The sequence below is a fragment of the Phyllobates terribilis genome, unplaced genomic scaffold (genome assembly GCF_046119375.1).
Source record: "Phyllobates terribilis strain yellow unplaced genomic scaffold, ASM4611937v1 Scaffold_12__6_contigs__length_324123572, whole genome shotgun sequence".
Taxonomy (NCBI): domain Eukaryota; kingdom Metazoa; phylum Chordata; class Amphibia; order Anura; family Dendrobatidae; genus Phyllobates; species Phyllobates terribilis.
The window spans coordinates 303,448,753-303,474,611 of record NW_027362772.1 but is presented as its reverse complement, the minus strand read 5'-3'; the positions used below and the strand labels follow the sequence as shown (position 1 = coordinate 303,474,611).

The following is a 25,859-nucleotide window of genomic DNA, read 5'->3' as shown; positions in this document are numbered from 1 at the left end:
GTCTGCCAGGCCTGGCCACCATCGCTGTGTGCCAGGCTGGTGGGCACTACTAAACAATGGCAGATTGCAACTGGCACGTTCCTGAAAACCCTATTAAACCCACTGGTGATGAACACGTTTACTTCAAGGGAACCTGTCACCTGCAAAAACAATTAACCTGCAGATAAGGGGTTAATCTGCAGGTTGTGGACCTGCCCGGTGCCCGCACTTAGACCCCGCTGCCAGGAAGAAATTAAGTTTATTCTCCCTGGCAGCATTTGGGTTCCAGTCATAGGGGCGGCACCAACGCGGGTCCAGTCACCGCTCTGTGTATAGAGGGTGGCGCCCCCGGAACTGACTGACAGCCGGATCTAATGCTGAGCTGCTGTCAGTCAGTGCCATGGGTGCGGTTACTGCCGCCGCTCTCCTGGCACAGAGCAGTGACTGCACCCGCGCCAGTGCCAGCCCTGTGACTGGAACCCAAACAATGCCAAGGGGAATAAAGTACATTTAGTCCCGGGGGTGTAAGCGCCGGCGCACTGTGGTGGGACTGGTAGATAAATGGGCATCAGAGATTGGGGTCCCGTACTCTGATCCCCCTCTATTAGTCGAAGAAACCTCAATACATGTGTTCTGGGATGTAAGGTGAGTGCCCACGGCGTCTTTTAGATGTCGGCATATCGGCAGAGTGTATGAAGCAGAAGACACTTTAGGAAAACCCTGCCAGTGTTTTTCGTGAAGCGTCTTCTTTGTCATCATCTTTGTGGCGTCTTTGCCACCGGCAACTTTATTTTTTTTAATTTTATTATTCTTATATATAATATAGTGACGCGTTTCTTGGCTTTTGAAGCCTGAAGCAGTTAAAAAAAGTTACAAAATATCCCGTTCGTTTTCACATTGCTGTACATTATGTTCTCTCATTTTGAGGATTTTATTGCTTTTTCGTGCAGGTTCCAGGCAGAATCCACCTGAAAAAGGCATCGTCTGCACAGACCCTTAGAGTGAGCGACAGCAGGATCAGACTACGCATGGGTCGTTTGTAGTCTGTTACTATGGAGACACATAGATCTGCATTGGAGCAGTATATAACTGGTTGTGAAGCTGGATATTGCCTGGGGTTGTCCACTTGTGGGAGTAATTTCTTTTTTTTTTCTTTTTTTTCATATATAATTTTTATTGGTATTTTCATAAAACATAAGAACAAACCAGATTAAAGACGATAATCAGATACCCGTACGCAGACTGGGTATATCATGACATTGCTCATAGGATTGACTGGTAATACAAACAATACAAGAATTATGAACCATATAACTTTATAACTTACATCAACTAAGCTGACATAAAATCTAGCTGATATTCTAACTTATTGAAGCCATCGTGATGAAGTAATCCATCTATACTCATACTATAAACCCTTACCTAATGATTTGTAATTTCTTTTTTAATCTAAATCCATGTATTTGGGGCTAAAATAATTTTTGCAATTGGACTTTTTTTTGAGGATTTTGCACCCTTTGCCTTTTTTTAGGATCTATGTTGCACTATTGCTTGCTGCAGAATGATAGAACTGATAGTCCATCATTTAGCTCTTCTGACAGTCTTCCTGGAGGGTTTGTAACTCTTATCTGTCTTTTTCTGAGCTCCTCTCAGCTGATTTATGACCACAGATAACATTAAATGTGAATGTGCCGGGAAACAAAGAGGCTATAAAAGCCAAACGGTGCAAAATCTTTAATGTAACCCAATTACAAAAATTATTTTTAGCCTTAAATATATGCATTTAAGTGAAAAATGTCCCCAAAGGTGGACAACCCCTTTAAACATCACTGGATGGAGCAGTTCTTTGACATCTGCGAAGATTAGTGGGACCCCCAAATCAGAGGCCCTGGCAGAAAAGTTTTTATTAGGTGAGTAATTTCTCTTTCATTTTTATTAACTTTTTTCTGCTCTTATGAAACCTCTTTAAGATCCCTGTTTGTTGTCAGTGAATGGAAAACTGCTCTGACCTTGTCCTGTCCGAACAGTTTAGTTATGTATGAGATAAGATAAAAGATATCAGCCTGGGTCAGGCCAGGACAGGGGGCGACTCCTGCTGCTGCAGTGTTTAGCTCGCGGGGTGCCCGGCCTGGCGCTATGGGGTGCACTAGTAAAGCGGCAGCATAGGGCGACGGGATAGAACTCGCTGCATCTTTTAGTAACATTTATGCAACTCCTGAGGGAGAAATGACACTTTTTATACATTGTGTCCCATCGTAGTAAACTGTAACCAACTCTACATGGGAATGTTTGCCATTCACTGACAGCTGCAGAGATATTGACAATAGTAAGAAATGTAATAACCAAGAAAGTTGCAGAAGTTTTCAGAAATTAAGGATTTAGCTTCATTTAGTGTCCGGTTCTTGTAAAGAACCCGCGGAGGAGATTGGGCTACTGAGCGGAGGAACCATTGTGGTCAGTCATTATGCAGAAACTAGAAGTGTCGGAGTGCCACCACAATCTGTAACTGGACATGACCAAGAAATGAGGACTCGTCTCTGCGAAGAGCCGCTGATTTTGGGGGGTCATTGCTGGGCGAACTGGGAGGTACCACAGCTAAAATCTGAAGCAGTTTCTTCTCGTCCATGATTCTCCCTGCTGGTAGTCTGTTACAGCTGACGTCCTGTATTACCCATGTGACCGCTGCAGCCAATCACTGACCAATACTGGAGCCAATGCAGTTTTTTATTTAGATGGTTACTCTGGCAGTGCCAGACTGGCACCGCTTACTTCTGTATCGGTACTCAGGAGGTGAGTGCTGCTGATTGTGTCCCTTCAATAGGTGCCTCCCAGGACGCGTTCGGGCCGGCAACTGTCACCTATGCATTCAGAGGTGAATGGAAAATCCCTTTAAGCCCAACGAGTTCCAACATAGCACATACTGGTACGTCCTATGTCAGGTGCAGGTGTATGGAGCGGGCTCAGGCGGCAGTGCTAGCTGTGTTATACAGCCTCCATCTGCCTCTATCAGCGGCGTGATCGGACAGATTGCTGCTTAACCCTTTAAATGCCGCTGTCAAATTGCGCAGTTGTGTAGCACAATCATATCTGCAGCCACTGCACCCCCCCCCCCCCCCAATATGACGTGATTGGGGGGGGGGGACTTGTTGCAATGTTGGAATACTGCAGTATATAGAACAAGTGATCAAACAATCGTAGGTTCAAGTCCCCGAAGGAGAAGTCAAAAAGAGAGAAAAAAGTAATGTTGTTTTTTTAAACAATTGAAGAACAAATTATAGATTTTGCAAGTTCAAAAATATTTGCAATTTGAACAAAACATAAATATTTGGTTTCGTTATTATGTAACCGTTTCATCTAGGAAAATATACAATTATTTAATCCATACAGTAAACACCATAGAGAAAAAAATGAAGCACATCTGTATGGATGCAGGGTGTCAGTTATATTAATGCCACAGATCCTGCAGATACAGAGCTGAGGGTTTGGCACAATACAGGATGCTCCATCACAGCACATGATAGACATGGAGGCTTTAGGACCCTACGTAGAAAAGTGGTCATATGACCACGCCTATTTACGTCACCAATCTCCGCCTGTTCCTAGGATTTACGTATGTGATTGGTTGGGAAAGGATAACCCCGCCCCTGGTGATGCTCTGTCACCTCTGATGGGAAATGCTCGGCAGTTGGAGCCCGGCCTGTACCGGGAAAACAGCGGGATTGTTAGCGGCGCCTGGGAGCGTGGAGGCCGGCACAGCGTGGAGTACACGCCCGGCCCGGTGACATAATCATCTCCAGGAACCGCCGGAGATAACGGGTTAATGCCGGGGGGATACGGGGAGAAGATCGGAGGGGAGCGCGGCACCGGAGCCTGGGAGGGGGCAGGTGAGACCGCGCCGCGCATCCTCCGCCACAGCCACCAGCGGTGCCCGCCCGCCGCAATGTCTGCCGCCCGCCGCCGTCTGCACTGCCCCAGTCACCACCCAGTCTGCGGCCAATACCCATCACCCTGCCCACCCTGTGGCTGGCAGCACCCTGCCCACCCTGTGGCTGGTATCACCCATCACACTACCCACTCTGCCCGGCATCACGCATCACCCTGCCCACCCTGTGCCCGGTGTCACCAATCACACTACCCAGTCTGCCTGGCATCAGCCATCACCCTGCCCACCCTGTGCCTGGCGTCACCCATCACCCTGCCCACCCTGTGCCTGGCGTCACCCTGCCCACCCTGTGCCTGGTGTCACCCATCACCCTGCCCACCCTGTGCCTGGTGTCACCCATCACCCTGCCCACCCTGTGCCTGGTGTCACCCATCACCCTGCCCACCCTGTGCCTGGTGTCACCCATCACCCTGCCCACCCTGTGTCACCCATCACCCTGCCCACCCTGTGCCTGGTGTCACCCATCACCCTGCCCACCCTGTGCCTGGTGTCACCCATCACCCTACCCACCCTGTGCCTGGTGTCATCCATCACCCTGTGCCACCCATCACCCTGCCCACCCTGTGCCTGGCGTCACCCTGCCCACCCTGTGCCTGGTGTCACCCATCACCCTGCCCACCCTGTGCCTGGTGTCACCCATCACCCTGCCCACCCTGTGCCTGGTGTCACCCATCACCCTGCCCACCCTGTGCCTGGTGTCACCCATCACCCTGCCCACCCTGTGCCACCCATCACCCTGCCCACCCTGTGCCTGGTGTCACCCATCACCCTGCCCACCCTGTGCCTGGTGTCACCCATCACCCTACCCACCCTGTGCCTGGTGTCATCCATCACCCTGTGCCACCCATCACCCTGCCCACCCTGTGCCACCCATCACCCTGCCCACCCTGTGCCTGGCATCAGCCATCACCCTGCCCACCCTGTGCCTGGCATCACCCATCGCACTGGACATTTTCAGCCTGGCATCACCCATCACATTGCTCTCCTTCTGCCTGGCGTCACCCTCTGCCTGGCATTGCTCACCATGCTGATCACCCTTTGGCTGGAATTGCCCTGCACTGCTCCATATACTTCCTGCCTCCTGGAATCATCCTCACTCTACCCAATGGCCACTCTGTTCCTGGGGTCACCCAGCGCACTGCGCCCCTTCTTCCTGGCGTTGCCCATCACAGTTCCTGCTCTCGGCCTGGCATTATCCACCTTGCTTACCCCCACGCTGCTCACTCCTTTCCTGATTCCTGTCGCCCTACATGTTGCCTGCTATCAGACTGCTATGCCACCCACTCGCCCTTCTGCCTGGCATCACAGTCCCCACTCTGCCTAGCATCCCATGATGGGAAGTACCTGCTGGCAGTAGCCCGGTGCCTGTCGCCTCCTATTCTCCTCTTGGCATGTTACCACCCCACTAACTGGGAATCCCCATCCTAACACATGTCATCTTGTCTGGCATTGTAAACATCGGTCACCTGGGTGTAATCCTGCCAGTGACGGTACATGGCTGGTGGAGCTGTAGTGCCATGCTGGCACAGCCTGACACTGATCTGCCACTTGCACATATTGTTCTCACATCAGCACCACACAGACTGGCATCGATTTCAGCTTAGTCTATTATCCTGCTTTCCCGGTCTGCCATCCCCAGTAACTGGCATTAACCTGACTGCCTGCTTGGCCGCTAATCACCACATCTGTCTGCCTAATCAGCGGCGCAGGCTGGCATGAATCACCCTTCATTGACTGGCGTCTTGATCTTTTGTGCAGCCTGACCATTCATTCCCTCCTAAATTACAGAGCAATTATGTTCTCTGCCCGACTGGCACTGATTAATGGTCTCCATTATCTACTGGTATACACATCACCCCGGTTCTGCCTGGCATCCTGGCACCTACATGTTTATCTGATAAGGGGCCCTCCCCCCCGCTGCCCATGCCAACCAGGTAAAGATTTACCTCCTTGCATGCGAGCTTTGCCGTATGTTTTATTTTTCAGGACCTTCTTAAAGGGGAACCCTAATTCTTCAGGGTCTATTATATGTTCCGCTTGGTCCTATGCCGGTGGCACTGGGTCGCTGCTTGGCATTTTGTTGTCTGGGAGGAGCGAGGTCACTTTGATCAGATATGACTGTTTCATTGCTGCGGGCACAGATTATGGCTACTGGTGACTTTCTTGTTCACAGCTGATGGTTTGTTACATTGTTTTCAGTCTGTATAATTTCCCACATCAGCAGCACAAATCTGGTCCTGACAGTTTGCTACAATGTATCAGCGCAGGTAAAATGCTGTCCAGACCTCACTAAGAATGGTCCATGCTGGATACAATTGTATCACACTGATCTATTAGGTCGGAATATGTTTGTTTTTTTTCTTTATAAGCCGGAATGTTTCCATTCATTCTGCATCAGTTTTCTGCTTACTGTCAATCTCCATTACAATTCTTATACGTTGGTGACGCTTTCTTTGCCCTTTTGCCCAGCTATCTTTTTTTGTCACGTTTCTCTTCTGCCAACATGACGGTCACCTTGGCACGTATCATGGTTGGCATTTACAGAAAACGTATAGAAATAACAAATCTGATGCCCAAGATGCCAATTCTAGGTAGTTGTGCTGCCCGTCGTCACCCTGACACATGCTGATCTCTGGCTGGCGCTGATATGTTGGGTGCTGGGTTCAGGGCACTTGTATCAGGAATTGCTCTTGTTGTCAGTGGTGCCCATGTATAGAATGGTTTAGATTGTCAGCTCCTCAGAACAGTCCATCTGTGTCCAGTTTAAACGTGAAACGTGTCGCAAATTACCCACAAGTCAAATCTGACCAGTTCTGGGTCCGATCCGCTGGTCCTCTCTTGGCCCATCCAGTTTTTTCCCAGCACATGATGAGGCCGTAGATTTATGATCTGCGTCATTGTGGATTAATAGACCTTTGACGTCTCTTTTGCAAGATTGGTATTTATTGGGGTTTTCCACCTCTTGGGAGCAATTTTTTTATGGACGTTACAAGTTTTGCACCGTTTTGACTTTTACAGATTTTGTTTTCCTGCAGTTCAACTCAGATGTGGTCTGAGGTCATAAATCAGTTGAGAGGAGCTCAGGAAAAGATAGATAAGAGTTGCAAACTCTCCAGTCAGAGGAAGCTTTCTGACAGCTTCTCAGTTAACTCCTTCAGCAGCCAGCAATAGACAGAGGTGGACACTCCTTTAGATAACAGTACATTGGACAGGTAACTGCGTGATTTTTGGTTGGAATTCCATGAATCTGGTTTTCTGCATTCTCGGATCGCTGGTGGGGGGGCTTCCTGCAGGCCCTGGTCTGTGGCAGGGTCTCACCCTGCAGTTCTTCATACCCGCCGCATAATCCCAGTACTTGTGAATATTATATGGACTGATGGATTCAGTCTGACTCATTTTACTCTGCCAATTTTCATTTTGTGACCCTGCAGGAAGATATCCAGATATTACCCAAATATATGGTGATATTAAAGGGGCTCTCTGTACTGAAACTGCCAAATCTGGTGTCACGGCAGACCCCATCCCTGCAATTCCCAACCCAACACCCATCTTCTAGGCACCCGCTGCTCATGGTGTCCGGGCGTATCCAGTGGATGACTGCAGCCATCACAACCATGGGCTGCAGGGTGGCAGCAAGCACATGATTTACCCACGCTTCTCCAGCTGACACAGGTGCAGGGTTTGTTACAGTGTGTCAGGGTTTTCTGTGTGAGCAGCACATGGTGGGGACAGGGGAGAGGTTTGTGCTGCTCACCTGCTTAGTGCACAGTACACATTTTTAGTACAACCTTTATCTTACAGACTTTATTTTACTTCCCAACCAAGTTCAATTTCTCTGCTTTCTGGCAGCGAATAGAAACAATGTTTTACCTCCAAAGACTGAAATCTTGATTCTTCTCACAGCTGATGCTTTGTTGTACCATATGCAGCTGCACAAATCTGTTACAATGTATCCATGCAGGTAAAAGTAGGACTGTAGGTCCCTGGCTAGATATTGAGGGTTATTTACACTGGACACAATGTAACAAACTGTCAGCTGTATAAAAATAGTTTAGTTTTGTACAGTGCATGTTTATGGCATTTTGGAGTAAACTAAAAAGGTTTCCATACACTGATAGACAGCAGAGATGTTGAAACTGATAGGATTGAAACAGAAAGCGGCAGAACATTTTATTATTAAATCAAAGTTACCCAACAGATTAAAATAATTAATGATGCTCTACTTGTCACCTTGAACCCATGTGACTTCCAGTGCTGACCACTCTGGTACTCTGATTGGTACGTTCCTGGGTCACCTGACCAACGGAACAAATGACTGACTGCAGCGGTCAGGGGATGGATGCACAGTCAATGATGTCCCGTTCCATTTATGTGACCATTTCAGCCTCAGTAGTCAGATGAACGAGGATCAGGACATCATCCCCTTTCAGTCCCTTTTTAAGGTCTTAAGAAATGTTGTAAAATGTAGCCTGCCTTCTCCAATGGGTATAGTGGCGCCATGTTCATAAAATGTGGTGCTTTCTTTACGACACTTTTTTTTTTTTTTTTTAACTTTGGGAATATGAGGCATGAATTCTGTCAGTGCATCAAGTGTTTACCAGTTTTGCGCCATAACAGGAGTGCACTATTGTACGGTATTAATTTTATTTTGTATTAGAATTTTTTTTGTTGTTATTGTAAAAGTTCAGGGTCGGTAAACGAAAAAAAAATTCTTACCCAGGTCAGCAAAAGCCACATAACGACCCCTGTGAGCTTAGTAATGGCTGCTATTTATTATACGATTGAATAAAATATTATATGGGGGGTCGCTACTTTCCAAAAACCATCACGTTCCTGTCCATTGGGTGTGTTTGTTACTGCAGTAGGGCTGAGCTGCCGTACCACACATACCCTGCAGACGGGGTGGCGCTATTTTTTGCAATATAGAAACCATTATATTTGCAGTAATTTTGACTATTTGCATACAGGGGCAGAGACTCATCAGGATAAAGGTAGATTTCCTTAGCTGCTGCAGTCAGTGGGGAGATGGGCTACAAGGAGAAGATACGGTGATAATATAGGTGCAAGTATCACTCCATTTATATCATGTTAACAGGCGTGAAGTGTATGCAAAATCCACATATAATGTACCGGCTCATAAAGAGGCTGACAGGACATGTATACAACCCACCATGGCCGCTTGTATCATTACAACTTTGATTTATGTACAGATTGTTCCAGATCTGGAGAAAACCGAGATTCGTCACAATGGGAAACATGAAACACGACAATGGGAAAACCCCCCTGATATAATGTGTAATGTGGGTTTAACAGTGCGGCCCGCGACCAGAAGAGAATCTGACACTGCAGAAAGGGGATAGGCAACAAATACATACATTATATTCGTGACCGACAGTTACAGCCTGTATTATACTCCAGAGCCGCACTCACTATTCTGCTGGTGCAGTCACTATATACATACATTACTGATCCTGAGTTACCTCCTGTATTATACTCCAGAGCTGCACTCACTATTCTGCTGGTGCAGTCACTGTGTACATACATTACTGATCCTGAGTTACCTCCTGTATTATACTCCAGAGCTGCACTCACTATTCTGCTGGTGCAGTCACTGTGTACATACATTACATTACTGATCCTGAGTTACCTCCTGTATTATACTCCAGAGCTGCACTCACTATTCTGTTGGTGCAGTCACTGTGTACATACATTACATTACTGATCCTGAGTTACCTCCTGTATTATACTCCAGAGCTGCACTCACTATTCTGTTGGTGCAGTCACTGTGTACATACATTACATTACTGATCCTGAGTTACCTCCTGTATTATACTCCAGAGCTGCACTCACTATTCTGTTGGTGCAGTCTTCAGTTGTTGTTTTTTTTATGTCTTCTGCCATTTTCGTTTTTGTTTTGTTTTTAAATGTTTGTAACATCTTAATCCCAAGGGAGGTGGGTATTTGTGGTAAAGGTGCACTTGTTTTCCCTTGCTGCATCAATCCAATGTTGGACCTTCTGTCGCGGATTCTGTCACAATTATTTGACAGGAAAATGACACTGCACGTGAAAGATTTGTGGGGCGACCCATCAGTCGGGTGTTTGCGGTATCCTTGCATATTCCATGGACCCGGTGCAGCGCCGTGCCTTTCATTCTTAACCTTCAGCACCGTGGAGTCTGGTTGCTGTGGGACATGTCCTTCCATGCTCCTCTCTTTCCCCTACTCTTGTCTCATTTACGATGTATCCCCTGACGCCTGTGTCCCTACAAAACTAACCACGAAGAGATGGGTCTAATATAAATGACAAGGTTTGAGGCGGGGCTCAAAATGTACCGCTTTCGCGGACTCCATATCTGTTGTGTGGCTCAATATGGCCGTGTAACGTCAGATCCCTCTTGGTTTCCTTCCTCCGCAGTTCCCGTACACTTGTATTCCGTTTTTGAGAAGTGAATTTCTTCCTCCTTTCGCTCTAGGATCAGATTTACTTTGCTTTTACATTTTTACTTCTCCTTTTTCCGCTTTCTTTTGTGCCACAATTACGGCCTTGTGAAGCGTAATTCCACTTCTAACAACATTTCACGGGTGAAATAGTCATGAACATTGGAGCGATTTTTTATTTTTTTTTTTGAAAATCCTTTGATTCGCCATTTTCATATCAGTTTTGAGTTCTTTCCGGGCCTCCCCTACCCCCCCGATTCACACACATCGCTGCTGACAGAATTCTGCTGGTTACCCTTGGAAACTGACTTCGATTTAGCCCCGCCCAGTTGTCGGATATGTGATCGATCCGGTAAACTGTCGCTCTCGGCTCCCACAATGCACTGCTCTCTGACAACCTTCAGCACTGGAAATTGAGCTTCCATTGTGATCGGAGGTGGAAAATATCTTTTTCTCAGAATCGCTACAAGAGCGGAAAGAAACAGAGGAGCCGCAGAGTTATCCTCGAAATGACTACTTAATTATGCATTTCTATAAATCGGGAAAGAAGGTGGCCATATTGGGTTGTCACCCGACGTTCCCAGAAATGGAGAGCACTGAAATGGTCAACCAGATTGGTTGCTGTTTGTTTACTGTCCCTTTAAGAGCGATGCTCTGCAGCTTCCCGGTTAGGTAACTGATCTCGCATTCCTCCTCGTCTTCATAAATTGCCTGACAATGAGCTGAGGAAGACAATGGCTGAGCACCCCGCGCCTGTGTGCGCTCGCCTCCCCCCCCCCCCCGTTATCTGTGACTCAGCCTCCCGCTATTAATAAAAAAATACCGTCTGTAACGGACGCCGACGACTCGCGGGAAGCGGCCAATGCTTCTTAAAAGCGCAGCTCGTCACCACGTACTCAGAGCGGTGTAATGGTGGCATCGCTGATACTGAGGCACAAAGTACCTCATACCTCGGTCGTATTTGATTTATTTATTTCATTATTTGTGTAATTAAAGGGTCTTGTCGCTGCTCTGTGTGGAGGGACCACCAGAATAAATAATCGTGGGGGGGGGGCAGAAACTCATTATTTATGGTTATACATATGATTTCATGTGTTGGTGAGCGGCGCCGTATTATAGCGCCATATTGAACCATCACTAGGCCTCAGCTCTGAGAAACTAGTTACCGGGTGTCCATAGCAACCAATCACAGCGCAGGTTTCATTGTCCCTGAGCAGGATAAGAAATGAAAGCTGAGTTCTGATTGGTTGCTATGGGCAACATGGCTGGCTTCTCACTTTGTGCGGCCTAGTATCGAATTTAGACTATGCTGGACCCCGGAGAGGAAGCATGGCCGCTGCCGCCCAGCTCCTAACGTGGGTTCATATCTAAACATCCAGCATTTTATATGGCACTGTTTTTTTTTTTTATTATAATGTTGGGTTCTGGTCTGTATTCTGCCTCCGCTGCTGTATTATAATCCCCAATGACTGCAGTATATTGTGAATCTGTTTATCCTGAGCTCCTGCTTCATGGATGTTAGCCCATAATTAATGTGAGAAATATTTAGGTTTCTATCCAGATTTAAAGACCTGACATCACTCCACAGCTGAGTGTTTGTTACACTGTATCTGAGGTCTAAAAACAGCCTGAATTCTTTCTGCTGGATGGACCCATGATTGTGCAATCTGCTGTTTCACCTGCAAAATTTTATTTTATTTTTTTAATAAAATCGGTGGCCGCACGCCACCACGATATTCAGGTGCCACGTCGTTGCCTTACCCTGAAGCATTAGTTGGGGTTCGGGATTTGTGCTGAGGTTTCCGCCATCAATATCCATTAAGAATCTATTTCTAATAAAGTTGCTGCGACTTTCATGGCGGAACGGGCTGTGGGTGACATCGTGGCCGCCCTGCGACTGCTGCGTGACACCAGACCCTTTGACTGGTGCAATTGTAACAAAGCTTCAGCTGTAATAAGTATTGGGTCAGGAAAGCGTTTTCTGCTTCTGGATGGAAACAAGAAGGTTCCTACTGACTGACAGCAAGCAGAGCTGGTGATACTTAGTATATAAGCACATTGGTAGGAATCGGACATGGAGGCCGGTGTGTTTGATCGAGTGGTCTACTGGGGGCTGTGAGTCGATTTGGCGTCACTCCACTTTTCAGATTGTGCCACAAACCCTCAGTTAAAGGGATGGTAAAAGGGCATGTGCGTTCAGAGGCTGGAAGGGAACTGATTGCACAGAGGGGGGCAGTTATTACCTGCCGAATATTCCCAAAAAACAATATTGTGTATAATACCAGTATCTGCAATGGGGGTAATGTGTAAAGCGGCTATCTGGGCAGACCCAAAGAACGTGTCAGGCGTCGCATCAGTTTTGGCCCGAGTGCATCTTTAGTGGATATAATATTTATAACCGTGTACAGATATTCGAGGGGGAAATACCCCAAAACTCTTTATAACATCTTACGAAGTTTAAGGGGAATTTTATAGCACTTCTGCTGTTAACGGTTTAAAGGATTCGTCACTAAGCTCTAAAATCCAAAGGCCCCTACTCACACCGGCATAGTGTCCTGGTATCTGTATTATGTTCATGAACCAGGAGGCTCAGGATGAACGCTGTTATCTGCCGCATGTGAATTGTTGGCATTTGCAACAACTACAAAAATGGAGAGCCGGGCATCCCTCTAATATACGTCCTATTTCCGTTCCACTTTTTTTTTTTTTCTTCCTCCATCTCTCCCCCAAGATCTCTGCCTGCTGTCAGTGAATGCAAATATTCCATCTCTACAGTCACAGGCCGGACTCTGCACAGAATTGATAGGTCCATTGACTTTGTAAGCCATTAAAAACTGCCAGAAGTGTCGCAGTGATATTAAATTCATGAACCAGGAGGCCCTGGATGAGCAATTGGTTTTACCTGAATTCTTTTGAAGGGATTCTTAGTGGATTGTAACCTGCGGCAGTCTGAACATGCTGGGAGTTGTAGTTCCATAGCTTTTGGTCTAGGAATGGTTAAGGGATGTGTGATCTGATGCTGGAGTCACCCCTAGGTGACCGCCCATGGGCACTGACTCTCAGGCTCGCCCCTCCTAAAGCGCCCATAGCTCCTTTTGTGTTTTATCGATGTGGAATCATTTCAGATATTTATTTGTTTCGGTGATATAACACCATGTACGATCCCATCGGGGGCTGCGCATCACCCGTCCGTCCGTGCACCGCTCCCCTGTCAGCGTCTTAATGGCGTGAGTCAGGGTTCTTGCGTAGTTGCAGATAAAGGGACGCGGTGCGCACGCGGCTGCTCCCCAGAGTTACACGAAAATTCTGCAGATTTCAGGCATACATCAGATCTGTGAGTCAGAGGAGCAGCGAGGAGGCGGCCGGCACTGACGTCAGCGGATTCTGGCTGGCCGGCTATTGGGAATTATCTAGTCCTAGACGAACCGTAGGAAGTCAGCTGGATGTGGCATCTGATAATCCGGAACGTCTGCTAATCTGGCACAGCAGTGCTGCACTTGTGCTAACATTGGACTTTTGCTTTCTCCCTTTTTATACACGGACTGCTCAGGATTGGAAGCAGAAGCGAATGTCAAATGTGAAAGTGACAACAGGAGCACTGGAGGCAACAGCGAGACCCCCCCCCCCCCCCCAAAAAAAAAAAAAGTTTTGTGTCCTTGTCACTACTGGTATCATGTGGTGATATCGGCGCCCATTCAGGTGGTCTCGGTCATCCAGCTCCATACGTGCCGTCACAAGAAGCTTGTACGGGGACACACGGCAAATCTCAATACTATGGAGCAGATATCAGGACACAAGGAAAGAAGAGTGGTGACTCCACCAGCAGAATAGTGAGTGCAGCTCTGGGTGTAGAAAGACATCATCAGAGCAGCAGGAGTCATATCTGCTTTTTTTGTGCAAGGAGGAAAAGGAAGAGCGCGGCCAGAGCCCTGCAAAATGTCAGATGGATCAGCGGGGGTGTCACGTGGGCCCAGCGCCCTGTAGCGGGACCTTTGCTCAAAGCCCAGCACCGTGCAGCTCAATTGATCGTTCTCGAGGGAACACCGGAATTGGCAGGTCTGCCGTTAGTGCCCCAGTCTCCATATGTAAGCAGGTTCACACTGAGCTCATGCGACAGATGTGAGAGTGACTGAGCCCCCGCAGTGATCGGCAGCATCATCCAGCATGGCCGGTATGGTGGGTCCGTCTCAGGGATGACCTGTGGCATCACTTCCTAGGAGGGTCGATGAAACCTCCAAAAAATGCCAACGGTGCCTGGACTGGCGTTGGCTCTGAGGATTTCATCTGGATGCCCATTATTAATATACTCGGCCCTGGGTTCCTCCTGGTGCAGATAATGCCCATGTGGCCAGCATGTGTAGCCAGCTCCTGGATGATGACGGCATTGATGCCAGTGTGTGGCCCTCACATTGCACTAGACCTGAATGTAATTGAGTCTCTGGGGCATTATATCATATATTATATCCGTGCATCCAATGCTGCCAAGTAGTGCCACAGTGCTAGAGCTCACTGATGCCATGATCTACATCTGGGGGGAGATCCTGCGGGACACCATCCGCTGCTTCATCAGGAGCATGTCCGGACGTTGTCGGGAGGCTGTGGGGACCGGACACACTGATTTATAAATGTCATGCAAGTTGTTTCCTCCTATCTCTTTTTTTTTTTTTTACTTTTGATTTTTGGGTGATCCGGTATCCGGCCCTCATTGGCTTAATGGTTTCTATTGACAATGAAATTCACAATTTAATTTCAGCAAAAATTTTCAACTTTAATCTTTCATCCATCGAGATCTGGCATGTGATCCCTTCATTCTTTTGAGCAGTAAGTTTTCCTATAATCGTCTGATATTCTACATCCTTCATTTAATTCCTTCAGCTGCTGTGGCGGTCCTATTATCTACTTAATATGGCGTCATATGTTTCTCCTGCTGATTCCGTTCTGCTATATACGTTTCTCTTCTGCTGGTAGAGATCATACTATTTTCTCAATATGGCGGCATATGTTCCTCCCGCTGGTATCAGTCACACTATATGGCATCACACATTTCTCTCCTGCTGGTAGCAGTCATACTTTATGCTCAATATGGCGGTGTAATAATTTTTCTTATTCTTCCCATTCATTGTTTCTAAGACCTGAAATGTCACATACCTGCGTGATGGCGGTAGTGGGGCACGGACAGATTTTCCCGGGTAGCGCTAGCCTCCTCAGACAGGTCTGACCACTCGGATTATCAGCTTGAGATGGTCTGCGTCATCGTCAGGATGTTTGTGCAGCTTCTTAAAGTCTAAACTATGCCCCAAAAAATAGTAATGTCTGCCACAATAACACTACCCAGCTTTCCCAGACTCCGGAACGGCAGCTCTGGCCGTAGGCAACCTTGTTCGCGGTGACCATGGGTGGGCTGTGTGCGGTGACCATGGGTGGGCTATATTGGGAGGCGTTATTGGGTCGAACGTCGGCTCTGGTTCTGTATGTGACGTGCCCACTATACAGTCACTGGTGGATTCTACTCTCCGCAGGGCCGGTGGGGCGGTAGCCACAGGGCAGGATGCCGCCTGGAGTTTACTGCCCGGTGGACTTCTGGGCCAAAGAGGAGAAGCAGAGCATTTTGGTGGATTTCCTCCTACCGTCTGGCATTTACCTCAACTTTCCTGTGCCATGCAGTGCCAGCCTAGGAAATATCAAGAAGGTGAGGACTACTACTCCCATCTGCACACATTTTTGCTTTTGTAATTGCAAATGAGACAGCTGTCATTAAAAAGCATGAAGTGCAGGTAATTTCTAGGGAAGGATAAGCGGCTAAAGGATGGGTTTGGCACCACTTGTTTCACGTTTGCACCATGATGGGACTTTTTGCATCATTTCAGTGTGAAACCTATTGTGGTCCTTTTTGTATCTGGATTGACCCCCTTTTACTCATTTGCGGCAGTTACTATGGCAGCGGGCGCAGCAGGAGCCGCTCTTTCACACTCTTGGTTCCCCCTCGTCCTATGTCTTCACCTGCATCAATCAGACGGCCGAGCAGCAGGAGCTGGAGGACGAGCAGCGGCGCCTGTGTGACATCCAGCCCTTCTTGCCAGTCCTGCGGCTCGTGGCCCGGGAGGGCGATCGGGCTGAGAAGTTACTCAATTCCCAAATAAGCCTGCTGATCGGCAAAGGTAAGAGGGCGAGGTGGGACGACCCGCCACGATGTGTAGGACTCTCTTCTCGCACTACTGCGTGTATTCACTGTCACCCTCCCTCCAGGTCTTCATGAATTCGACTCTCTAAATGATCCAGAAGTCAATGATTTCCGCAGCAAAATGCGCCAGCTCTGCGAGGAAACCGCTCTGCGCCGGCAGCACATGAACTGGGACATCTGGATGGAGTCCAACTTTCCTCTCCAGCTGGAGCATTCCTCCAAGGCGTTCACGAAGACGCACAGCAGCAAGACCCTGATGATCAACGTCAAGTTCGAGGGGAGCGAGGTAAGAAGCGCGAGAGGAGCCGCGACCGTGACGAGACCACCGGTGCAGAAGACCAAATCATACTGCAGATTTCTCAGTCTTACCTGGGGTCCTATTGACCTTCAAGGGCACCAAGGCTCGTCCTTCTCTGGGGGGGGCTGTGTCTTGTACTGATTCTTTGTCCAGGGCACTATCGTACCAGGGCACTGGGTAAACGGTGCAGATCCCTGTCCCTCTCTGCAAAAATAGGCAGAGTGGGCTATAGGGGGCCGCACACCTTTTTACAATGTCTTTTTCTGAAACTCCGCAGCGCCAGTTCATTGCAATTGGAGCCTGTCGATCTTTCATTCTGCTCGTATTTGGGGCATCGTGAACCTACTAAGCGGATCAGGACGCTGAGATACGATGCACTGTTTGTCCTGTAACGTGTTGTCAGAGACCCCTTAATCGTAGCCATTGTATTTTTCAGGAGAGCTTCACACTGCAAGTGTCTCCTCGGGACTTTCCTCTCTCCATTATCCGTATGGCTCTAAGGAAAAAGTCCAATGTGTCCGGTCAGCAGTGCCCGGGGCGCCCGGAGGATTACATCCTGCAGGTCAATGGCATTCTGGACTACATCTATGGCAACTACCCGCTGTGCCAGTTCAAAGTAAGACCACCTGTCGGCCCTAAGCGTCACCATTTTACTACATTGTATCCTTGAAAAGTTCTGAGACTTTCTAATAGTTTTTCAACTTTTTCAAGATCTCTGCTTGTTGTGAGTGATCGGAAACCATCGTATATACATCAAGAGGCAGGAAATCTTGTCCTTATGACCACACAAGACCATTGCTTACCTTTGCTATAAGGCCACAGTCTTGTCACTGTGTCATTTGGGCACAATCACTGTTATCGTCCTCCAAATGTAAAGCGGAAAGTTTCTGTTCACTGATGGCAATCAGAGATGCCGAAAAGTTCATATACAGTGTATTAAAAAGTTTCAACAGTATTTTCTGTGCCAATTTGAGAGTTGATTCAATTTTGTTAACGCCACTAATGGTTTCCTACGTTCCAGCACATCAGTTACTGTCTGCAGTCCACCTCCACCGCTCACCTCACCCTCGTCCCCATCTCCTCCACATTACCGGACCAGCAGGGAGGCACCATCATGAGCTCCAAACTTCGGCACAAACCGCCGCCGCTACCAACAAAGAAGGTGAGACGTCAGTGACCAGGAGCGAGGAGAAGAACTAACAAAAGATTTCTAATTTTATGCCTTCATCTTCCTTCCCAGCCGCATCAATGCTCATTATGGAAACTAGAGAGGCCTTTTGTTTTCGAGCTCCTACATGGATATAACGTCAACGCCGACGACGGGTTAAAGGTGAGAAGGCAAAAAAAATAATAATGTGTATATCCTGTGTAATGAGCTTAATATTAATATCTGCACCTGTATTATACTCCAGAGCGGCACTCACTATTCTGCTGGTGCAGTCACTGTGTACATACATTACATTACTGATCCTGAGTTACATCCTGTATTATACTCCAGAGCTGCACTCACTATTCTGCTGGTGCAGTCACCGTGTACATACATTACATTACTGATCCTGAGTTACATCCTGTATTATACTCCAGAGCTGCACTCACTATTCTGCTGGTGCAGTCACTGTGTACATACATTACATTACTGCTCCTGAGTCACATCCTGTATTATACTCCAGAGCTGCACTCACTATTCTGCTGGTGCAGTCACCGTGTACATACATTACTTATCATGTACTGATCCTGTATTCTACTCTGGAGCTGCACTCACTATTCTGACGTTATATGACGGCTCTTGTCTTTTCCCGCAGCTGCTGGTCCAGTGCGGCCTCTATCACGGCAGTGAGCTCCTGTGTAAGACGGTGGCCAGTAGTGAAGTCAACGCCTCCTCAGATCCTCAATGGTTTCAGCCTCTAGAGTTTGACATCAACATTTGTGACCTTCCCCGCATGACCCGGCTCAGTCTCGCCCTATATGCTGTCGACAAGTCCAAAAAGGCCAAGTCCACCAAAAAAAAGTCTAAGAAGACGGTGAGAGTCGTAGTACTGTGCTGGATGTCCGGGTGTCCTGCTCCTCATACCTGCAATGCTCTCGTGTTTTTGTTGCCCGCAGGACTACCCCATCGCGTGGGTGAACACCATGTTGTTCGACTACAAGGACATGCTGAAATATGGAGACTACTCTCTCTGCATGTGGTCATCCTTTCCAGGTAATCCCCCAGCCCCCCTCACTCAGCGCAGTGCAGATACCTGATCGCCCATCCTCTGTGGATGATGAATATGTAGTTTCTCGTCGTGTCTGTGCATCGCTGATGGTAGATTATAAGATGGCCAGTGTGTGATATCATGGCCACCAAAGAAATCAATAATTATCTGGATCTGCCGTCTTCTCAGAAGACAGTCTTAAAGGGGTTGTCTATTTTGGATGGTCCCGTATTTGTTAGGTTCCCTGGCGGTAAGTTGATCCTGGGGTGTTTTGCCTATGGGCAGCAGAGTGGCTCAGTGGTTAGCACTGTACTGTATATAGGGCAGCACAGTGGCTCAGTGGTTAGCACTGTACTATATATAAGACGGCTCAGTGGTTAGCACTGTACTATATATAAGACGGCTCAGTGGTTAGCTCTGTAGCCTTGCAGCGCTGGGGTCCCGGGTTAAAATCGCACCAAGGGCTACATCTGCAAGGAGTTTGTATGTTCTCCCCGTGTTTGCATGGGTTTCCTCCGGGTTCTCCGGTTTCCTCCCACACTCCAAAGACTGATGGGGAATCTAGATTGTGAGCCCCAATGAGGACAGCGGTTATAATGTCTGTAAATTGTCTGAATTGTAAAGCGCTACGGAATATGTTGGCGCTATATAAATGAAAAGATGATTATTATTCTTATTATTGTTCAGACCCCCTACGATCAGCCGCAAGTGAGTTTCTGTAATCGGACCACCCATTACTGTGCCCCCACTTCTATAAATTGTAATGACGTCACTCCAGTTTTTCTACTAATTCTTGTGTCCGGATCTGTTCTCTTCCGGTGTTTTTTTGCTTCTACCATAGATGAAAAGGGAGAACTGCTCAACCCAATGGGAACTGTTCAGTGTAACCCAAATACAGAAAGTGCTGCTACCCTAAAGATCAGCTTCATCAATATGTCCGATTATCCCATGTACTACCCCTCTATTGAGAAAGTAAGTGGCGCAGTCGCTGAGACTCTGTTTCTCGCCCGTTATCCGTCCTAACACTTCTGTCTATTCCATTTTGTCTTTAGATACTTGAGTTGGGCCGACTAGGAGAAGTGTGTAATGCCACGGCCGATGAGGTAATGGGCATGTGTGCCACGGAGCGTCACTGCAGGGCGTTGGGTTGTGGGATAAGTATTCTCAGGAACAGACACTATTGTAAGGCAGGTGAGGGGGGGAAGGCTCCTTCAAATGTGAACACTTACAATAGGCCCTGTATATTACATTGAATATTAAACTGTGAAAATTCACTGTATAAAACCAAGTACAGTATGTATTGTATTGTATTACACACCCATAGAGTAAAATTACACTTTTATTTTTCTGTCACCACTAGGGGGAGCACACGTCCATTGTATTTTATTGTTGTTGTAAATGTGCGCTGTATAAATCTGTATGCAGTGATCTCCCACTGGTGGTGGCTGTATAAATCTGTATATAGTGAGCTCCCCCTGGTGGTGGCTGTATAAATCTGTATATAGTGAGCTCCCCCTGCTGGTGGCTGTATAAATCTGTATGTAGTGAGCTCCCCCTGGTGGTGGCTGTATAAATCTGTATGTAGTGAGCTCCCCCTGCTGGTGGCTGTATAAATCTGTGTGCAGTGAGCTCCCTCTAGTGGTGACTGTATAAATCTGTATGCAGTGCTCTTCCCCTGGTGGTGGCTGTATAAATCAGTATGTAGTGAGCTCCCCCTGGTGGTGGCTGAATATAGTGAGCTTCCCCTGGTGGTGGCTGAATAAATCTGTATGCAGTGAGCTCCCTCTAGTGGTGTCTCTATAAATCAGTATGTAGTGAGCTCCCCCTAGTGGTGGCTGTATAAATCTGTATGTAGTGAGCTCCCTCTAGTGGTGACTGTATAAATCTGTATGCAGTGAGCTCCCTCTAGTGGTGACTGTATAAATCTGTATACAGTGAGCTCCCTCTAGTGATGACTGTATAAATCTGTATGCAGTGAGCTCCCTCTAGTGGTGACTGTATAAATCTGTATACAGTGAGCTCCCTCTAGTGATGGCTGTATAAATCTGTATGTAGTGAGCTCCCTCTAGTGGTGGCTGTATAAATCTGTATGTAGTGAGCTCCCTCTAGTGGTGTCTCTATAAATCTGTATGCAGTGAGCTCCCTCTAGTGGTGGCTGTATAAATCTGTATGTAGTGAGCTCCCTCTAGTGGTGTCTCTAAAAATCTGTATACAGTGAGCTCCCTCTAGTGATGGCTGTATAAATCTGTATATAGTGAGCTCCCCCTAGTGGTGGCTGTATAAATCTGTATGTAGTGAGCTCCCTCTAGTGGTGTCTCTATAAATCTGTATACAGTGAGCTCCCCCTAGTGGTGACTGTATAAATCTGTATGCAGTGATCTCCCCCTGGTGGTGGCTGTATAAATCTGTATGTAGTGAGCTCTCCCTGGTGGTGGCTGTATAAATTTGTATCTAGTGATCTCCCCCTAGTGGTGGCTGTATAAATCTGTATGTAGTGAGCTCCCTCTAGTGGTGACTGTATAAATCTGTATACAGTGAGCTCCCCCTAGTGGTGGCTGTATAAATCTGTATGTAGTGAGCTCCCTCTAGTGGTGACTGTATAAATCTGTATGCAGTGATCTCCCCCTGGTGGTGGCTGTATAAATCTGTATGTAGTGAGCTCCCCCTGGTGGTGGCTGTATAAATCTGTATGTAGTGAGCTTCCTCTAGTGGTGACTGTATAAATCTGTATGTAGTGAGCTCCCTCTAGTGGTGTCTCTATAAATCTGTATACAGTGAGCTCCCTCTAGTGATGGCTGTATAAATCTGTATGTAGTGAGCTCCCTCTAGTGGTGGCTGTATAAATCTGTATGTAGTGAGCTCCCTCTAGTGGTGTCTCTATAAATCTGTATGCAGTGAACTCTCCTTGGTGGTGGCTGTATAAATCTGTATACAGTGAGCTCCCTCTAGTGGTGGCTGTATAAATCTGTATGTAGTGAGCTTCCTCTAGTGGTGACTGTATAAATCTGTATGTAGTGAGCTCCCTCTAGTGGTGTCTCTATAAATCTGTATACAGTGAGCTCCCTCTAGTGATGGCTGTATAAATCTGTATATAGTGAGCTCCCCCTAGTGGTGGCTGTATAAATCTGTATGTAGTGAGCTCCCTCTAGTGGTGTCTCTAAAAATCTGTATACAGTGAGCTCCCTCTAGTGGTGGCTGTATAAATCTGTATGTAGTGAGCTCTCCCTGGTGGTGGCTGTATAAATTTGTATCTAGTGATCTCCCCCTAGTGGTGGCTGTATAAATCTGTATGTAGTGAGCTCCCTCTAGTGGTGACTGTATAAATCTGTATGCAGTGATCTCCCCCTGGTGGTGGCTGTATAAATCTGTATGTAGTGAGCTCTCCCTGGTGGTGGCTGTATAAATTTGTATCTAGTGATCTCCCCCTAGTGGTGGCTGTATAAATCTGTATGTAGTGAGCTCCCTCTAGTGGTGTCTCTATAAATCTGTATGCAGTGAACTCTCCTTGGTGGTGGCTGTATAAATCTGTATACAGTGAGCTCCCTCTAGTGGTGGCTGTATAAATCTGTATGTAGTGAGCTTCCTCTAGTGGTGACTGTATAAATCTGTATGTAGTGAGCTCCCTCTAGTGGTGTCTCTATAAATCTGTATACAGTGAGCTCCCTCTAGTGATGGCTGTATAAATCTGTATATAGTGAGCTCCCCCTAGTGGTGGCTGTATAAATCTGTATGTAGTGAGCTCCCTCTAGTGGTGTCTCTAAAAATCTGTATACAGTGAGCTCCCTCTAGTGGTGGCTGTATAAATCTGTATGTAGTGAGCTCTCCCTGGTGGTGGCTGTATAAATTTGTATCTAGTGATCTCCCCCTAGTGGTGGCTGTATAAATCTGTATGTAGTGAGCTCCCTCTAGTGGTGACTGTATAAATCTGTATGCAGTGATCTCCCCCTGGTGGTGGCTGTATAAATCTGTATGTAGTGAGCTCTCCCTGGTGGTGGCTGTATAAATTTGTATCTAGTAATCTCCCCCTAGTGGTGGCTGTATAAATCTGTATGTAGTGAGCTCCCTCTAGTGGTGTCTCTATAAATCTGTATGCAGTGAGCTCCCTCTAGTGGTGGCTGTATAAATCTGTATGTAGTGAGCTCCCTCTAGTGGTGACTGTATAAATCTGTATACAGTGAGCTCCCCCTAGTGGTGGCTGTATAAATCTGTATGTAGTGAGCTCCCCCTAGTGGTGGCTGTATAAATCTGTGTGCAGTGAGCTCCCTCTAGTGGTGACTGTATAAATCTGTATGCAGTGAGCTCCCTCTAGTGGTGACTGTATAAATCTGTATACAGTGAGCTCCCTCTAGTGATGACTGTATAAATCTGTATGCAGTGAGCTCCCTCTAGTGGTGACTGTATAAATCTGTATGCAGTGAGCTCCCCCTGGTGGTGGCTGTATAAATCTGTATGTAGTGAGCTCCCCCTGCTGGTGGCTGTATAAATCTGTGTGCAGTGAGCTCCCTCTAGTGGTGACTGTATAAATCTGTATGCAGTGCTCTTCCCCTGGTGGTGGCTGTATAAATCAGTATGTAGTGAGCTCCCCCTGGTGGTGGCTGAATATAGTGAGCTTCCCCTGGTGGTGGCTGAATAAATCTGTATGCAGTGAGCTCCCTCTAGTGGTGTCTCTATAAATCAGTATGTAGTGAGCTCCCCCTAGTGGTGGCTGTATAAATCTGTATGTAGTGAGCTCCCTCTAGTGGTGACTGTATAAATCTGTATGCAGTGAGCTCCCTCTAGTGGTGACTGTATAAATCTGTATACAGTGAGCTCCCTCTAGTGATGACTGTATAAATCTGTATGCAGTGAGCTCCCTCTAGTGGTGACTGTATAAATCTGTATACAGTGAGCTCCCTCTAGTGATGGCTGTATAAATCTGTATGTAGTGAGCTCCCTCTAGTGGTGGCTGTATAAATCTGTATGTAGTGAGCTCCCTCTAGTGGTGTCTCTATAAATCTGTATGCAGTGAGCTCCCTCTAGTGGTGGCTGTATAAATCTGTATGTAGTGAGCTCCCTCTAGTGGTGTCTCTAAAAATCTGTATACAGTGAGCTCCCTCTAGTGATGGCTGTATAAATCTGTATATAGTGAGCTCCCCCTAGTGGTGGCTGTATAAATCTGTATGTAGTGAGCTCCCTCTAGTGGTGTCTCTATAAATCTGTATACAGTGAGCTCCCCCTAGTGGTGACTGTATAAATCTGTATGCAGTGATCTCCCCCTGGTGGTGGCTGTATAAATCTGTATGTAGTGAGCTCTCCCTGGTGGTGGCTGTATAAATTTGTATCTAGTGATCTCCCCCTAGTGGTGGCTGTATAAATCTGTATGTAGTGAGCTCCCTCTAGTGGTGACTGTATAAATCTGTATACAGTGAGCTCCCCCTAGTGGTGGCTGTATAAATCTGTATGTAGTGAGCTCCCTCTAGTGGTGACTGTATAAATCTGTATGCAGTGATCTCCCCCTGGTGGTGGCTGTATAAATCTGTATGTAGTGAGCTCCCCCTGGTGGTGGCTGTATAAATCTGTATGTAGTGAGCTTCCTCTAGTGGTGACTGTATAAATCTGTATGTAGTGAGCTCCCTCTAGTGGTGTCTCTATAAATCTGTATACAGTGAGCTCCCTCTAGTGATGGCTGTATAAATCTGTATGTAGTGAGCTCCCTCTAGTGGTGGCTGTATAAATCTGTATGTAGTGAGCTCCCTCTAGTGGTGTCTCTATAAATCTGTATGCAGTGAACTCTCCTTGGTGGTGGCTGTATAAATCTGTATACAGTGAGCTCCCTCTAGTGGTGGCTGTATAAATCTGTATGTAGTGAGCTTCCTCTAGTGGTGACTGTATAAATCTGTATGTAGTGAGCTCCCTCTAGTGGTGTCTCTATAAATCTGTATACAGTGAGCTCCCTCTAGTGATGGCTGTATAAATCTGTATATAGTGAGCTCCCCCTAGTGGTGTCTCTATAAATCTGTATGCAGTGAACTCTCCTTGGTGGTGGCTGTATAAATCTGTATACAGTGAGCTCCCTCTAGTGGTGGCTGTATAAATCTGTATGTAGTGAGCTTCCTCTAGTGGTGACTGTATAAATCTGTATGTAGTGAGCTCCCTCTAGTGGTGTCTCTATAAATCTGTATGCAGTGAGCTCCCTCTAGTGATGGCTGTATAAATCTGTATGTAGTGAGCTCCCTCTAGTGGTGACTGTATAAATCTGTATGCAGTGATCTCCCCCTGGGGGTGGCTGTATAAATCTGTATGTAGTGAGCTCTCCCTGGTGGTGGCTGTATAAATTTGTATCTAGTGATCTCCCCCTAGTGATGGCTGTATAAATCTGTATGTAGTGAGCTCCCTCTAGTGGTGGCTGTATAAATCTGTATGTAGTGAGCTTCCTCTAGTGGTGACTGTATAAATCTGTATGTAGTGAGCTCCCTCTAGTGGTGTCTCTATAAATCTGTATGCAGTGAACTCTCCTTGGTGGTGGCTGTATAAATCTGTATGTAGTGAGCTCCCTCTAGTGGTGGCTGTATAAATCTGTATGTAGTGAGCTCCCTCTAGTGGTGGCTGTATAAATCTGTATGTAGTGAGCTCCCCCTGGTGGTGACTGTATAAATCTGTATGTAGTGAGCTCCCTCTAGTGGTGGCTGTATAAATCTGTATGTAGTGAGCTCCCCCTAGTGGTGGCTGTATAAATCTGTATGTAGTGAGCTCCCTCTAGTGGTGACTGTATAAATCTGTATGCAGTGAGCTCCCTCTAGTGGTGACTGTATAAATCTGTATACAGTGAGCTCCCTCTAGTGATGA

At 47.0% G+C, this 25,859-nt stretch overlaps 1 protein-coding gene across 1 annotated transcript in view; it reads left to right on the top strand.

Annotated features, from left to right (window-relative positions):
* The first annotated feature begins 3,593 nt into the window (after positions 1-3,593).
* The window catches only part of PIK3CD (phosphatidylinositol-4,5-bisphosphate 3-kinase catalytic subunit delta), a 35,238-nt gene continuing 12,972 nt past the window's right edge, over positions 3,594-25,859 (top strand). Inside the window, exons 1-11 of the mRNA XM_073657287.1 lie at positions 3,594-3,863; positions 15,880-16,049; positions 16,290-16,518; positions 16,607-16,827; positions 17,276-17,455; positions 17,861-18,001; positions 18,080-18,169; positions 18,642-18,860; positions 18,943-19,039; positions 19,876-20,006; positions 20,087-20,137. Coding sequence (XP_073513388.1) covers positions 15,909-16,049; positions 16,290-16,518; positions 16,607-16,827; positions 17,276-17,455; positions 17,861-18,001; positions 18,080-18,169; positions 18,642-18,860; positions 18,943-19,039; positions 19,876-20,006; positions 20,087-20,137 — 1,500 coding nt within the window. The 5' untranslated portion in view covers positions 3,594-3,863; positions 15,880-15,908. The remainder of the gene's footprint in view (positions 3,864-15,879; positions 16,050-16,289; positions 16,519-16,606; positions 16,828-17,275; positions 17,456-17,860; positions 18,002-18,079; positions 18,170-18,641; positions 18,861-18,942; positions 19,040-19,875; positions 20,007-20,086; positions 20,138-25,859) is intronic.